The sequence below is a fragment of the Tachyglossus aculeatus genome, chromosome 17 (assembly GCF_015852505.1).
Source record: "Tachyglossus aculeatus isolate mTacAcu1 chromosome 17, mTacAcu1.pri, whole genome shotgun sequence".
In the NCBI taxonomy this organism is placed as follows: domain Eukaryota; kingdom Metazoa; phylum Chordata; class Mammalia; order Monotremata; family Tachyglossidae; genus Tachyglossus; species Tachyglossus aculeatus.
The window spans coordinates 41225750-41240676 of record NC_052082.1 but is presented as its reverse complement, the minus strand read 5'-3'; the positions used below and the strand labels follow the sequence as shown (position 1 = coordinate 41240676).

General features: G+C 45.0%; 1 protein-coding gene across 1 annotated transcript; it reads right to left on the bottom strand.

Moving 5' to 3' along the window:
- Positions 1-1457: 1457 nt before the first annotated feature.
- LOC119939140 (early activation antigen CD69-like) lies at positions 1458-14388 on the bottom strand. The gene is made up of 5 exons (XM_038758919.1): positions 14340-14388; positions 8179-8301; positions 7167-7381; positions 5577-5680; positions 1458-1548 (listed from the first exon to the last, which is right to left on the bottom strand). The coding sequence occupies exons 1-5, from the start codon at positions 14386-14388 to the stop codon at positions 1458-1460; spliced, it is 582 nt and encodes a 193-aa protein (XP_038614847.1).
- Between the last annotated feature and the right edge of the window lie 539 nt (positions 14389-14927).

The window sequence follows — 14927 nt, the reverse complement described above, 5'->3', positions numbered from 1 at the left end:
TATTGGAGTGAAAAGCTTTAGTAACATCCAATATTTTATGCGGATGTACATAATAATAATGATTGTGGCATTTTTTAAGCAATTATTAGTGCCAAGCCTGGGGTAATTACAATCAGATTCTGTCAGATCCCGGCTCTGCCACTTGTCTACTGTGGGAGCTTGGGCAAATCACTTCACTTTTCTGTGTCTCAGTTACCTCAAGGTAAAATGGGGATTAAGACTGTGAGCCCTATGCAGGAGAGGTACTGTGTCCAACCTGATTATTTTGTATTTATCCCAGCACTTAGAACAGTGTCTGGCAAATAGTAAGCACTTAACTAATACCTTAATCATTATTAATAAAGAATTGCTTTCCTTGAGCCAAGGCTTTCCCTCAGGGCTTCAGGTTTCAGATGTCAGAACAAAATCAAAGGAAATAAACAAAGCTAGAAATTCTTTCATTGTCATCAATTTTCATTTATTAGTTAGATACCAAAGCCCCTATTGCACATGTCAAGTTGCTTTCTTAACAACGTCAGCTTAATATCAGACCATCAGTTTATTGCACAAAGAAAAAGATTCCAGACCCAACAGTATTGCACATGAGAACATCGATTTCTGCTAATCATCCAGAATGTTTTGATCAATCCGATTTCTATTTCCCCTCTATTTGGAAAAACCACATTTGGTACTATTCGTTTCCTAAACTCCTTTGACAACAAGATCCCACATTGTGCAAATCCTTCCAAGCCAATTTTCAGCAGTAGGGGGATGAACAAAATTACCTACACATTCTATAAATCAGAATTTTAAAATGAAGAGAAAATAAATACATCTATATACAGAAATACGTCTAACAGAAACTTCTGATTCCAGAAATACAGGAATCAGAGACGTCACTGATTTTAGGGGTCACTGTTTCCACCTTCCTGAAACAGCATTGCTACGTCAATCAACGCTCCAGAAGAATACAAAACAAAAAGTTTTCCATTTCTCAATTCAATGAATAACCTTTCACATTGGCATCCTAGTCTTTGCCACCACAGAAATGAAGACAAGTGGGTTGGTGACACACTTGAAAACAGCACACTTTTGACCCTCATAGCCCTGGCCCGTGGCTTGTTCAGCAACATTCCACTACCAGAGGTCAGCAAATAATAAATAATGAAATAACTTGTCATTTTCCTACGCCCTTTATGATATGACAGGTTATTGGGGACCGAACCAATATAAAGTGCAAGTCCAATATATGCAAGTCCAAACATTGCGTACCATCGGTCTCTGTGAATCTGGGGTTTGGTGTAGCCTACATCCCAGCAGAGAGACCACTTTCTGATAGAATCGTTGGGAAAGCAAACCTCTTCCCCTTCTTTTTCTCTTCTGAAGCCCTGACAAGGTCTTGAGATGGCAAATTCAAATTCAGACTAGCACTGTGATTTGCCTCAGTCCCAAGAGATTGCCTTCACCGTTTCTCCTGTTCAGCGTGTGGAAGATTTGCTGCATATCCATAGTAAACTTTCTTGGCAGTCTTTTTGTCCACTGGTTGTGCCCTTTAGATAGTGACAGGAACTGCAACATGGAAAAAGAAACTTGGAATCAGAGCTGGCTCCTCCACTGTATCTCCTAGCCCTTTATGTGGCTGCCTTTCTCAGCCAACTGGGGGCATCAATCAATCAATCAGTCAATTAATGGTACTTATTGAGTGCTTACTGTGTGCACAGCACTGTACTAAGATCTTGGAAGAGTACAATACAACAGAGTTGGTAGACATGTTCCCTGACTGCAGTGAGCTTATAGTCCAGAAAGAGTCACTCTGTCTTCTTCCTCAGTGAGGATGTGCCCGGGAGGTAAAGAAGACCACTCAAGTATTTACTTATTTATACCCTTCCTCAGCTAGTGAACAAATATGTAGAGTCCAAGTATTTATAGTAATAATAATTATGGTAATGCTTACTATGTGCCAGGCACTGTACTAAGTGCTGGGGTGAATACAAGCAAAATGGGTTGGACACAGTCCCTGTCCCACGTGGGGCTCACAGTCTAGATCCCCATTTTACAAATAAGGTAATTGAGGCAGAGAGAAACTAAGTGACTTGCCCAAGGTCACACAAGAGACAAGTGGCAGAGCAGGGATTAGAACCCATGACCGTCTAACTCCCCAGCCTGTGCTCTATCCTCTATTTCGTGCTGCTTCTCAGTTTGATCACTCTATTTGTAAACACTTTTATGGCCGTCTCTCCATTAGAATATATGCTTCTTGTGGGCAGGGAACCTGTCTTCTGCTTCTCTTGAATGTTTCAAAATGCTTAGTACCATGCTCTGCACTTGAGATGGTCAATAAATTCCATTACTTCTAGACAAAGGGCCAACAGTGGACAACATGCAGATAGGGGGGAAAACAGTCACAAGATAAGAAGTCTAAAGTGAATCTATTGGCTTCCTTGCTACCAAACAATCAAATAATAACATAATAATTGTGGTTGTTAAATTCTTAATGTGTGACAAGTACTGTACTAAGCATTGGGGTAGATATGAAATCATTGAGACACAGTCCCTGTCCCAACAGTCCAAAGGAGAGGGAGAACAAGTATCTAATCCCCATTTTACAGATGAGGAAACTGAGGCACAAAGAAGTTAAGTGACTTGCCTAAAGTCACACTGCAGGCAAATGGCTGAGCGGGGATTAGATCCTAAATCCTCTAACTCTTAGGACTGTGCTCTTTCCACTAGACAACACTGCTTCCTAAAATATTTTTTGAGCAACTTACATATGCAGAGCACTCTACCAAGGGCCTGGGAGAGTACCACAGAAGAAGAAGACATGATCTGGGCAGAAAACATTCAAATAGAAGGCAGAAGTACTTAAATAGTAGAGTATGGAAAACAACACATAACAAAGGTGCTGAGACAATAGTGTGGAAAATGTGTTTGGGGAGAAGAAAGATTAATCAGGGAAAGCATCCTGGAGGAGGTGGGATTTCAGAAAGGTTTTGATGTTGGGGAAAACTGGTCTGGCAGATTTGAAGAGGTAGAGAGTTTCAGGTAGGAGGAGAGTGTGAGCCAGGGATCGGAGGCAGCAGAGTGGAAACTGAGGCACCATGATCCTAGGAGGAATGAAGAGTGCAAGCTGGGGTGGAATAGGAGTAGAGAGTGGATGGGTGGGAGGAAGCAAGCTATTGGAAGATCTTAAACCACAGGTCTGTAGACTCTGTTGGATGCAAAGATGAATGGGTAACAATTGGAGGTTTTTGAAGAGTGAAGAGATATGTGAAGAGTGAAGAGAAGTAGCATGGCTCAGTGGAAAGAGCACAGGCTTTGGAGTCAGAGGTCATGGGCTCAAATCCAGGCTCTGCCGATTGTCAGCTGTGTGACTTTGGGCAAGTCACTTGACTTCTCTGTGCCTCAGTTACCTCATCTGTAAAATGGGGATGAAGAATGTGAGCCCCCCGTGGGACAACCTGGTCACCTGGTAACCTCCCCAACGCTTAGAACAGTGCTTTGCACATAGTAAGCACTTAATAAATGCCATTATTATTATTATTGTTATGTGCAGAACTAAGTTTTAGAGAAATGATAGCGGCAGTAGTGAAATATAGACTGGGGAGGGGAGAGGGTGGAGTCCAGTGATCTGTGAAACCCTTCTAAAATCTCATCTCCAACAAGCCTTACCTTATTGGTTTTCTAGGTCATATGATTCTATCAGCAATCTCTAGCACCTATGAGCTATTTATACTCATCCTTAACACCTTTCGATAATAATGCTGGCATTTGTTAAGCACATGAGTCAATCATTGTTCTAAGCACTGGGAAAGATGTGAGACTGTCTATGTTTTAATAATAATAATGGCATTTATGAAGTGCTTACTATGTGCAAAGCACTATTCTAAATGCTGGAGAGGTTACAAGGTGATCAGGTTGTCCCACGCGGGGCTCACAGTCTTCACCCCCATTTTCCAGATGAGGTAACTGAGGCACAGGGTAGTTAAGTGACTTGCCCAAAGTCACACAGCTGACAATTGGCAGAGCCAGGATTTGAACCCACGACCTCTGACTCCAAAGCCCGGGCTCTTTCCACTGAGCAACACTGCTTCTCTACAATTAAACAATTGTACATTGAAAAAAAATGCTCTACCTGTATAGATTTTCTGTGCCTTTCTTTCCCCGCAAGCTCTTTGTGGGCAAAGGGTATATCACTGCTTTGTTTCATCCTTCTTAAGCACTCAGTACAGCACATTACAACCAGTGAGAGCTCAACAAACACTGGAACCACAAGTGCTATTTGAAAGAATTATGTCCACAACCTGACTTGTTTAGAATGAAGGGTTTGTGAAACTATGACTACTTTGTTGTAGGAGAGATGCAGCGTGGCTCAGTGGAAAGATCGCGGGCTTTGGAGTCAGAGGTTATGGGTTCAAATCCTGGATCCGCCAATTGTCAGATGTGTGACTTTGGGCAAGTCACTTAACTTCTCTGGGCCTCAGTTACCTCACCTGTAAAATGGGGATGAATGGGGATGTGATCACCTTGTAACCTCCCCAGTGCTTAGAACAGTGCTTTGCACATAGTAAGTGCTTAATAAATGCCATCAGTATTATTATTATTATTATTATTATTATTATGTCTATAGGTAATCGTAGTTAGTAGGGACAGCTGTCCTTCCATGTCAAACCACAAGACTCCATCCCCTAGTTACAGCAGCGATAAGGACTAGGTAAATATTTTGCTGGCCAGGTTTGGTAGTGAGGTGTATGCTAGTGTTGGGTCTCCCGACTCTGTTGTATTGTACTCACCCAAGTGCTTAGTACAGTGCTCTGCACACAGTAAGCACTCAGTAAATACCATCGATTGATTGAAATCCCCCAAGCATTTAGTACAGTGCTCTACAATCAATCGATCATTGGTATTTATTGAGCGCCGACTTTATATAACGCACTTGGGAGAGTGCCTAGACTAAGCAGACATGATCCCTGCCCTCAAGGAGCTTACATGATAATAATAATAATGATGGCATTTGTTAAGCGCTTACTATGAGCCAAGAGCTTTTCTAAGCACTGGAGTAGATACAAGGTAATCAGATTGTTCCACGTGGGGCTCACAGTCTTAATTTCCATTTTACAGATGAGGTAACTGAGGCACAGAGAAGTGAAGTGACTTGCGCAAAGTCACACAGCTGATAAGAGGCAGAGCCGGGATTAGAACCCACGACCTCTGACTACCAAGCCCGGGCTCTTTCCACTAAGCCACGCTGCTTGTCAATAGAGTTTCAATAAATACAAACGATTGACTGATTATCTGATAGAGGCAGCAGAGCCCATTCCCCACATGGAAACTGAAATCCTTGAGCTCAGAGTTGGGATTTGCCAATGCTGGAAGCAGCAAGTGGAATTTAGAGATATCTATCCCATCAGTACACAAATGAAGGCAGTTCAGGGTGTCTGGGGGAAATTTCTATCTCTTCTGAAACCGTGGGACCTTCTATAAGCAGAGTCTCTGCTCGTGCAGTCACTGCTTTGGGCAGAGTCCCTGGAAGAGGCCTTTTGAGAAATGTAAATCATTGTGGGTAATGAGGAAAAGCGTGGGGATTTTCTAGAACTCACCCATTGTTGACTGGGTTACGGGTTGTCCGGTCCGAGGCCTGGATGGTTCCACTGACCGATCCAATCCAGTGCTCAGTGGTACCCACTAACCGTTTCAGAAAGTCCTTAAAGAAAGCAGAAGGGAGGTGAGTTCATATCCCCTGGACTCCCAGCAGCACCTGGGCCTCGGCTAATTTTGCCCCCACAACCACCAAGACCCCGAGTGGCTGTAAGGTCACAGTGATGGAGGAGGACCACCCATCCACCCTCCGACACCCCATCTGTACTCCCACCCCTGGAACAGAACTCCCCTAGGAATGCAAAGAAGCAGCATGGTCTAGTGACACATCATGGGCCTGGGTTCTAATCCAGGAGAGAAGCAGCGTGGCTTAGTGGAAAGAACCCGGGCTTGGGAGTTAGAGGTCATGGGTTCTAATCCCGACTCGCCACTTATCAGCTGTGTGACTTTGGACAAGTCACTTAACTCCTTTGTGCCTCAGTTATCTCATCTGTAAAATGGGGATTAAGACTGTGAGCTCCACTTGGAACAACTTAATTACCTTGTATCTTCCCCAGCGCTTAGAACAGTGCTTGGCAAATAGCAAGCGCTTAACAAATACCATTATTATTATTAATAATAATAATAATCCTGGCTCCACCATTTGCCTGCTGTGAGACCTCGGGCAAGTCTCTTAATTTCTCTGTGCCTCCGGTTTCTCATCTGTAAAATGGGGTGTCAATACCTGTTCTCCCTTCCCCATAGATTATGAGCCCCATGTGGGACAGGAACTGCATCTTATCTGGTGTTTTGTTTTTAACCCAGCACTTAGTAGAGCACCTGGAACAGCTTAGTACAGTGCTGTGCACTCAGTAAGCTCTAGCTTACTGCTCAGTAAATATGATTGAATGAATGAATAGTAAGTGCTCAACAAATGCCACCATCATCATTCTGAGAATGACCATGAGGGGAGATGTGCTTTATACACTTGTTGTGTGTCCCCTTAAGACCATTTACTGTTTCTGCTGGAAGGTCTAAGACCGAGAATCAAGTTTTCCTGAGAGCTTCCATCTTCCTTCTGCCCTCCAGGACTCTGGCTTTGTCTCCTAGGAAATGCAGTCCTTTGGAACCGACAAGAATTTGAGACTCAGAGAGCAAAGCTATCACCTGACCTGGACTGGCTCACTGGGACTTTGAGAGAATCCCAGAAGGAGGGAAAATAGGAGACTGATGCTCGTACGGACCACTCTGGGCCTCTCGCAGCCCTCTAGGAAGTCAGAGGATGGAAGAAGAGAAATTTTCCCTCCTCATTCTGGCCCCTCCTAACCCCTTCTCTCCACTCCTAAATATTCATACCTGAGTTCTAATTCCTACTTTGCCATTTGCCTGCTGGGTGACCTTGGACAAGTCCTTATCTGTTAAATGGAGATGAAATACCTGTTTTCCCTTTCTCAGCAGCAGAGCCAATCTGGCCCTGTGTGCTAACCAAGCAGGTAGCTTTCTCAGTATCCCCATCTGTAAAATGGTCATAACAATGCCCTCCTTCACGGATAGTTAGAGGGGCCCCGCAACTTTTTCTCCCATTCCAACTCTTCGGCCTACAGACATCTTACCAGATCCTTTTCTGAGTTGACCTGAGTGAGAGTCGCATTGTGGTTAGAACAGTGTCTTTTGCTGGCGTTCCAGGTGTCTGAGGTATTGGAGAAGAGGTAACATTTTCCTCGGAATCCAATCCAGTCCTCCGGGCATGAGATGGGGAAAACTGGGCTTTGGCCATTCTTGCCAGGCTCCTGCTTCTCCCAGACGCCGGGGCAGTTGTACTTTCCCACTGCAATGAGAAGGGAGGGGGATGAAGGGGGTTAGCCTGGAAGGAAGGTGGGAGAATAAATCCCCGCCCTCCTGTCCTTGACCAACAGGAGAGTGTCATTTTCTCCCACCTTAGATACAGGTGTGAGAACCATGTGCTATATGGTTCCCTGGAGCAGAAGGTCCTAGAGAATAAAGGGGACTAAGGCAGTTCCAGGAGTAAAGTCAAACCCATCCACAAATGCGCTAGGAGAAGAGAAAAAGATGAGGGGCAGCATAAACTCCTTGTAGATTGTCAGCTCCTTGAGGGTGGATTGTGTCTACCAACTCTACTGTACCCTCCCAAGCATCTAAAACAGTGCTGTGCACACAGTATTCACTCAATAAACACCACTGATAGATCGACTGATTTACGAAGGGTATGGATTGATTGAAAGGAAACACCCTTTTTTACGGCCAGACAGGGCCTGAGGGGCTCCAGAACTCTGAATTTGGGGTCATAGCACTAATCTGGGACTCCTACCTAAAGTTCAAGGGAAACAGGGGAAAGAGGATGGGACTGGGAATCTGTAGACCTGAGTTCTAATTCCTATTCTGCCATTTTTCCCGCTGGGTGACTTCAGGCTTCTCTGTGCCTCAGTTTCATCATCTGAAAAATGGAGTTGAAATACCTTTTTCCCTTCCCCACCGACTGTGCCTGATCTGGTTGTGTAGTATCTAGTCCGATGTCTGAGACATAGTAAGTGTTTAATCAATGCCACAATGATTGTAATTATTATTTATCATTATTATTGTTGTTGTTATTATTATTATTGTTACCTGACAGAGTGATGATGGCAAGGATCAAAGTGGTGATAATGACCACCACAAGGACAGCACATGGAATTGGAACCAGCAGGGGACCATCGGGGTTGTCCGAGAACAGTCTTCCCCTCTGTGTGCCTGGAGGAGAGAAGCAAACACCACTGATTAGGCTCCAGGCCTGTCCTGAAAGGGCAGCGTGGCCTAGTGGAAAGAGCACAGGTTTAGGAGTCAGAGGCCATGGGTTCTAATCCCAGCTCCGCTACTTGTCTGCTGTGTGACCTTGGGCAAACTACTTAACTTCTCCGAGCCTCAGTTACCTCATCTGTAAAATGGGGATTAAGACTTTGAGCCCCATGTGGGACAACCTGATTATCTTGAATCTACCCCTGTGCTTAGAACAGTGCTTGGCACATAGTTAGCGCTTAACAAATACCATAATTATTATTATTCATTCAATCAATGAATGACACTGTGAGCCTGTTGTTGGGTAGGGATTATCTCTATCTGTTGACAAATTGTACTTTCCAAGTGCTTAGTACAGTGCTCTGCACACAGTAAGTGCTCAGTAAATACGATTGAATGAATGAACGAATGAATTTATTGGGTGTTTACAGAGTACAGAGTACAGAGCACTCTTCTAAACATTTGGGACAGTACGATACAACAGAGTTGGTAAATATGTTCTCTGCTCACAATGAGCTTTCAGGCACCTGTCATTCTCCATCTCCTTTGCCTCGCTGACCTGATTGTCTCAACAATCCAAACTCCAGGATGTCTCCTGACCATTGCCCTCTTTATAAAAAAAGGGATCAGGTGGTCAGAGGCCTCTGTTTCTGGCAGTAGCAGCCAGTGGCGTGCTGGCATTGCAGACTGGCAACTGGGATAAAAGTCAGGGTTCCTGAATCTGGGGCAAATGAACATTCCACTTCAAGTTACTTGAGGTCAGGGGTCGTTTCTCCTAGCTCTAAGATATTCTTGCAAGCATTTAGTACAGTGTTTTGCACAGCGTAAGCATTCAGTAAATATTAATGGTTTGGTTGGAGGCCGGGAGTGGTGGGGGCGAGAGATGGGAGGCCAAGTGAGTAGAAAGAAGGAGAGGCAGAGCTGAGAAAGAGGGGTTCAGATTCTCTTTCAGTGAAGTTTTCCAAGTACACTGTGAGGGAACCAAGCAGAAGGAACTGGGAAGAGTGAAGGGCATACTTCTCCGAACTCGGAGCTCTAAGGGGAAGGGAATAAGATCATGCTACCATTTAGGGAACTGTACACAGCAAGAACACCCTTTTCTTGTCTTGATAAATAGTATTTTTATGGTTTTTTTTTAAGGGTCTACTATGTGCTAATCAGGTCAGATGCAGTCCATGTCCCACATGGAGCTCACAGTTTTAATCCTCTTTTTAAAGATGAGGGAAGTGAGGCATAGAGAAGTTAAGTGACTTGCCTAAGGTCACACAGCAGACAACTGGTGGATCTGGAATGAGAACCTAGGCCTTCTGACTCCCATGCCTGTGCTCTATCCACTAGGCCACACTGCTTTGCTATGAATGAATGACTGATTGATCGACTGATTGACTGATTGATCCTGGTGGAGGGTCAAGTTGAGTGGTGAGGGAGACACTATATAATAATAATAATGGTATTTGTTAAGCACTTACTATGTGCAAAGCACTGTTCTAAGCGCTGGAAGAGATTGTAATTTGAGATAGCAAAAACATCAGTGGTATTTATTGAACATTGACTTTGTGTAGAACACAGAACTAAGTAGTTAGGAGACTATGATAGAGTTAGTAGACACAATTGCTGCCTTTAGGGAACTTGGCTATTAGTGATTATTGGGTGCATAAGCGCTTAGTTCAGTGCTCTGCACACAGTAAGCACTCAATAAATATGATTAATGAATTTGGGGACCTTCCACCCCAGTAAAACGAAGGTTTCACTCTTGCATCTGTGCTCAAGGGTGAAGATGAAGAACCAGCATTGCAAGTCTAGTAGAGGAAGCACAGGAGGTAGAGGATCTGGGTTCCACTCCTGGCTCTGCCATTTGCCTGCTGGGTTGACCTTGGGCAGGTCACTTAAATTCTCTGTGCCTCAGTTTCCTCAACTGCAAAATGGGGATTTGATAAGTGTTCTCCTTCCTACTTAGACTGTGAGCTCCATTTGGGACAGGGACTGTATTAGGCCTGCTTAACTTGTATCCACCCCAGCTCTTAGGACAGTGTTGGACACATAGTGAGCTCTTAACAAATGCCATAAGAAACAGCTTGAGCCTCCTCAAAGCAGAGGAGCGATATCAAAAGAAGCATAGAAGGACACAGAGCTGCCATTTGGCAGTGGAAACAATCCTTAGTATTGAAAAACCTGAGAAAGACACCACCAGAAATCCAGGTCACGATAGGCCATCCCTCATTTTTCTCTTTTGTGCAGTGGTGAAATGTAGCAACCGGCTGAGGAAGGGGGGCAGTCTAATGTAGAGGATCCCCTATCCCAACCGCCCCAACCGCAGCAGGCCTTTACAAGAACGAGAGCTCTAGAAATCCAGGTCACGATACAACACATTACACACATTTTCCGTCTAGACGGCAGGGCTGGTTTGGTAATACGTGTTCTCAGTTCCCTCCTCTGCAATGGTCCAGCCGCTGATACCCCGCCGGCCCCTCTCTGGGTCTCCGCCCCCACCCCACAAGGCTGACACCGGATGTAGCGCTCCGGAGGCAGAGTAACACATTCCGTGTTCTGTCTGCTTTCACTTCTCACCATGTGGCAGTCCCTGACCTCACCGGAGCTCACGTTCAGCTTCCTCTGCATACCTGCACCCTGCCCAGCTCCTCCCAGCTCGCAGAGTGAGGGGAGTATGGGGCTGGGAAAAATACCTCTGAGATACAAGGGCAGGAATTCTTAGCTCCCCCACGTCCCTGGGCTCACAAATCTCCTGGGGGGCTAGAGTTTCCCATGGGGCATCACGGTTAAGGGGTAATTCCCCTCACCTGGTCTACCTTCCCCTTTACTGGAAAGTCTCTGTCAGAATGAAGAGGGAAGAAGGAATTTCCCCTCAGCCACACACTTCCTGTCAAACGCCACAAGACTTTTGCCCTCAGCTTATGTCAAAGAAACTCTGAGCAGTTTGGATTGGCGGCATGAGGAGTCTTTAACAATCCAAGGGGGCATCATAAGGGAGACATTAAAGGCTTAGATATTCAGGCCATGTTTCTCCACTCCTCTAGAATCTCCAGTGGTTGCCCATCCACCTCTACATTAAACAGAAGCTCCTTACGAGCAGCTTTAAATCTTTCAATCATCTTGCCCTCTCCTACCTTACCTCACTACTCTCCTGCTACAACCCAACCTGCCCACTTCGCGCCTCTAATCTTGTCCATTTCGCCGCTAACCCCTCACCCGTGTCCTGCCACTGGCCTGGAAAGCCCTCCCTCCTCAAATCTGACAGACAATTACTCTCCCCTCCTTCAAAGCCTTATTGAAGGCGCGTTTCTTCCAAGAGGCCTTCTCTGACCAAGCCCTCCTTTCCTCCTCTTCCATTCCCTTCTGCATCACCTTGACTTGCTCCCGTTATTTTTCTCCCATCCCAGCCCCAGAGATGTCTGTCTCCCCTTCTAGATTGTAAACTCGCAGTGAGGATTGACTGACTGAGAGTTAGATGATTGAGCTGGTCTCTGGTAGCTTCTTCTGTTCATCATCATTAGTCAGTCAATCAAGGGTAGTTATTGAGCACTCACTATGTGCACAGCAGTGTAATAAGCACTTCAGAGAGTACTTCACTTCGAGAAGCAGCATGGCTCAGTGGAAAGGAGCCTGGGCTTTGGAGTCAGAGGTCATGGGTTCAAATCCCAGCTCTGCCAATTGTCAGCTGTGTGACTTTGGGCAAGTCACTTAACTTCACTATGCCTCAGTTACCTCATCTGGAAAATGGGGATTAAGACTGTGTGCCCCCCGTGGGACAACCTGATCACCTTGTAACCTCCCCAGCGCTTAGAACAGTGCTTTGCACATAGTAAGCACTTAATAAACACTGTCATTATTATTATTACATTACAGCAAAATTAGCAGTTACAATTAGCAGATTTATTCCCTGCCCAAAAGGAGCTTGTGGTCTAGAGGGGGAAACAGACATTAGTAGGAATAAATAAGTAATTGATAATATTTAAAATATAATTTAAAGATATGTGCATAAGTGCTGTGTGCTGGGGGTGAGGCGAATATCAAATGTCCATATGTCACAGATCCAAATGCACAGATGACACAGAAGAGAGAGCAAGCCCGGGAAAAGAAGACTTAGTCAGGGGCAGTCTCTTGGAGGAGATGTGTCCTCCAGGTGAGGAAATTGAGGCTCGGATGAATTGAATGATTTGCTGAAGCGCAATAGTTCAGTGGCTCCCTGATTCCCTGTCTCATTCAGTTCAATTAGATGGTTTTGTCACCTCAGGACTCTTTGAGGTGAAATCCTCCACAAAGGCCTGCTTTTGTTAGTGACTAGTGATGTAGTCTGGCAGCATGAATGTTGAGTATTTAAAGATTCAGCACGAGCCTCTTCTATCTTGTCTCCCCTGTCAGAAGCTCCTGTGGCCCTTCTGGGAACAGGAATATTATCAAATTCAATATAATATATTCTATTGAGGTGTTTGTGTTTGTCAGTCCATATTTCTCTACTCCTCAGGAATCTCCAGTGGTAGCATCAGACAGAAACTCCTCACCACTGGCTTGAAGGCACTTAGTCAACTTATGCCCTCCTACAAAAGCACTTAGTACAGTGCTCTGCACACAGTAAGTGCTCAATAAATATGAGTGAATGAATGAATGAACCCAGCCAGCACACTTTGCTCCTCTAATGCCAAACTACTCACTGTTACCACAATTTCATCTATCTCGCCCCTGACCTCTCGCCCGCATCCTGCATCTTTCCTGGGATGCCCTCCCTTTTCATATCCCACAGGCAATTGCTCTCCCCACCTTCAAAGCCTTATTTAAGCTACATCTCCTCCAAGAAGCCTTCCCTGACTCTCATTTCCCTCAAGCCCTCATTTCCTCTTTCCCACCCATCTCCCTCAGCCCTACAGCACTTATGCACATATCCATAATTTATGTATTTATATTACTGTCTGTCTCCCCCTCCAGATTATAAACTTGTTGTGGGCAGGGAATGTTTCTGTTATATTATTGTGTTGTACTCTCCCAAGCGCTTAGTCTAGTGTTCTGCACACAGTCAGCACTCAATAAATACAAATGATTGAGTAATGGATTAATTGTCAAGCACTTACTATGTGCCAAGCACTGAACTAAGTGCCACTGTACATACAAGATCATTATTTTCTATTTGCTCTCCATGGAGCGTTGGGTTTCCTTAGAAAGAGAAAAAGTTTGGGTTTGCTTAGAAAGAGAAAAAGTTTGGGAAGCCTCCACAGACCTGTCCTAAGGAGGGAGGGAGCCAAAGAAGTGAAGGAGAAAGAAAAGAGCAGTAACTGAAGAAAAAACCCCCACATTTTTAGGAGGGAGGGAGGTACCAGGAGGGAACGTTAGAGGGTGGATAGGATAGGTATTAGGGACGAACGAACCAAACTGTATGATGAGAAAATAAAGGAGAGAGAAAAAGAAGAAAATGAGAAACCAGTGGAGGTCAGGTTTGGGAGGAAGAACCAGGAGGCAGGACGGAGGAAAGAAAGGAAGGAAGGAAAGCAAGAAAGGGATGAGTCATTTTAGCCCATTTGCTAAGGGTGAAATTTGCAGAGCTGTTATATTTATTTATATCAATGCCCATCTCCCTCCTAGAATACTTAGAAGCCTATTGTGGGCAGGGAACGTGTCTACCACCTCTGTTGTATTGTATTCTCCCAAGAGCTTAGTACAGTGCTCTGCACACAGTAAATGCTCAGTATATACCTCTGATTGATTCCCTATAGGTGTTAGAGAGGTTAGAGTCTGACTGAGGCAGACTCGTAAACAACACTGAACCTGAGTTTAGGATATAGAACAACGTTCACCTAAGAGACAAGATACACCACTATTAATGCCATTATTATTATCGTGCAAGACGGTTATGAATAGGGAACATTTCTGCTAATTCTGTTGTACTGACCCAAGCGCTTCATACAGTGCTCTGCACATAGTAAGCTCGATAAATACCACTGATTGATTGGTTGATCATTTCTAAGACATAGTGTGAGGCTTACCTTGCTCAGTGGTGTCATCTACTCCGGAGGAACCTATCTGTCCCTCCATTCCACAGTCTCTCCGCTCCACGGGTCCACGCTCAGACAGTCTGGCTTAAGGTGTCCAGCTGAAGCAGTGTCTCTGTGATGTTTCTCATGGCGAGGCCGGTAACTTATAGGCAGTATCTCCGCCCCCTTCCTCTCTCCTCCTCTCACTTCCTCTCCCTTCCTCTCTCAGTACCTGCCCTGATTCATCTCTATTTTATGGCCCAGCGCTCCAGACATCTTGTGGGTTGCTGTAGTGAGGGTTTGGGGTTTCCCTACATATTGAAATAATCTTTCTCATAGCTGCCACTGAAGTACAAGGGGCTGCAGCATCGTTCCAGAAACAGATGGACCCTTCTGTCCACCTGCTCAAGATGACGAGCAGTGAGAGTGTGGCCTAACGGAAAGAGCGGGAGATGAGAGACCTGGGTTCTATTCTCAGCTCTGCCACTTGCCTGCTGTGTGACCGGGGGCGAGTCACTTTAATAATTGTGGCATTTGTCAAGTGCCTACTATGTGTCAGGCACTGTACTAAGCTCTGGGGTGGATACAAGAAAATCGGGT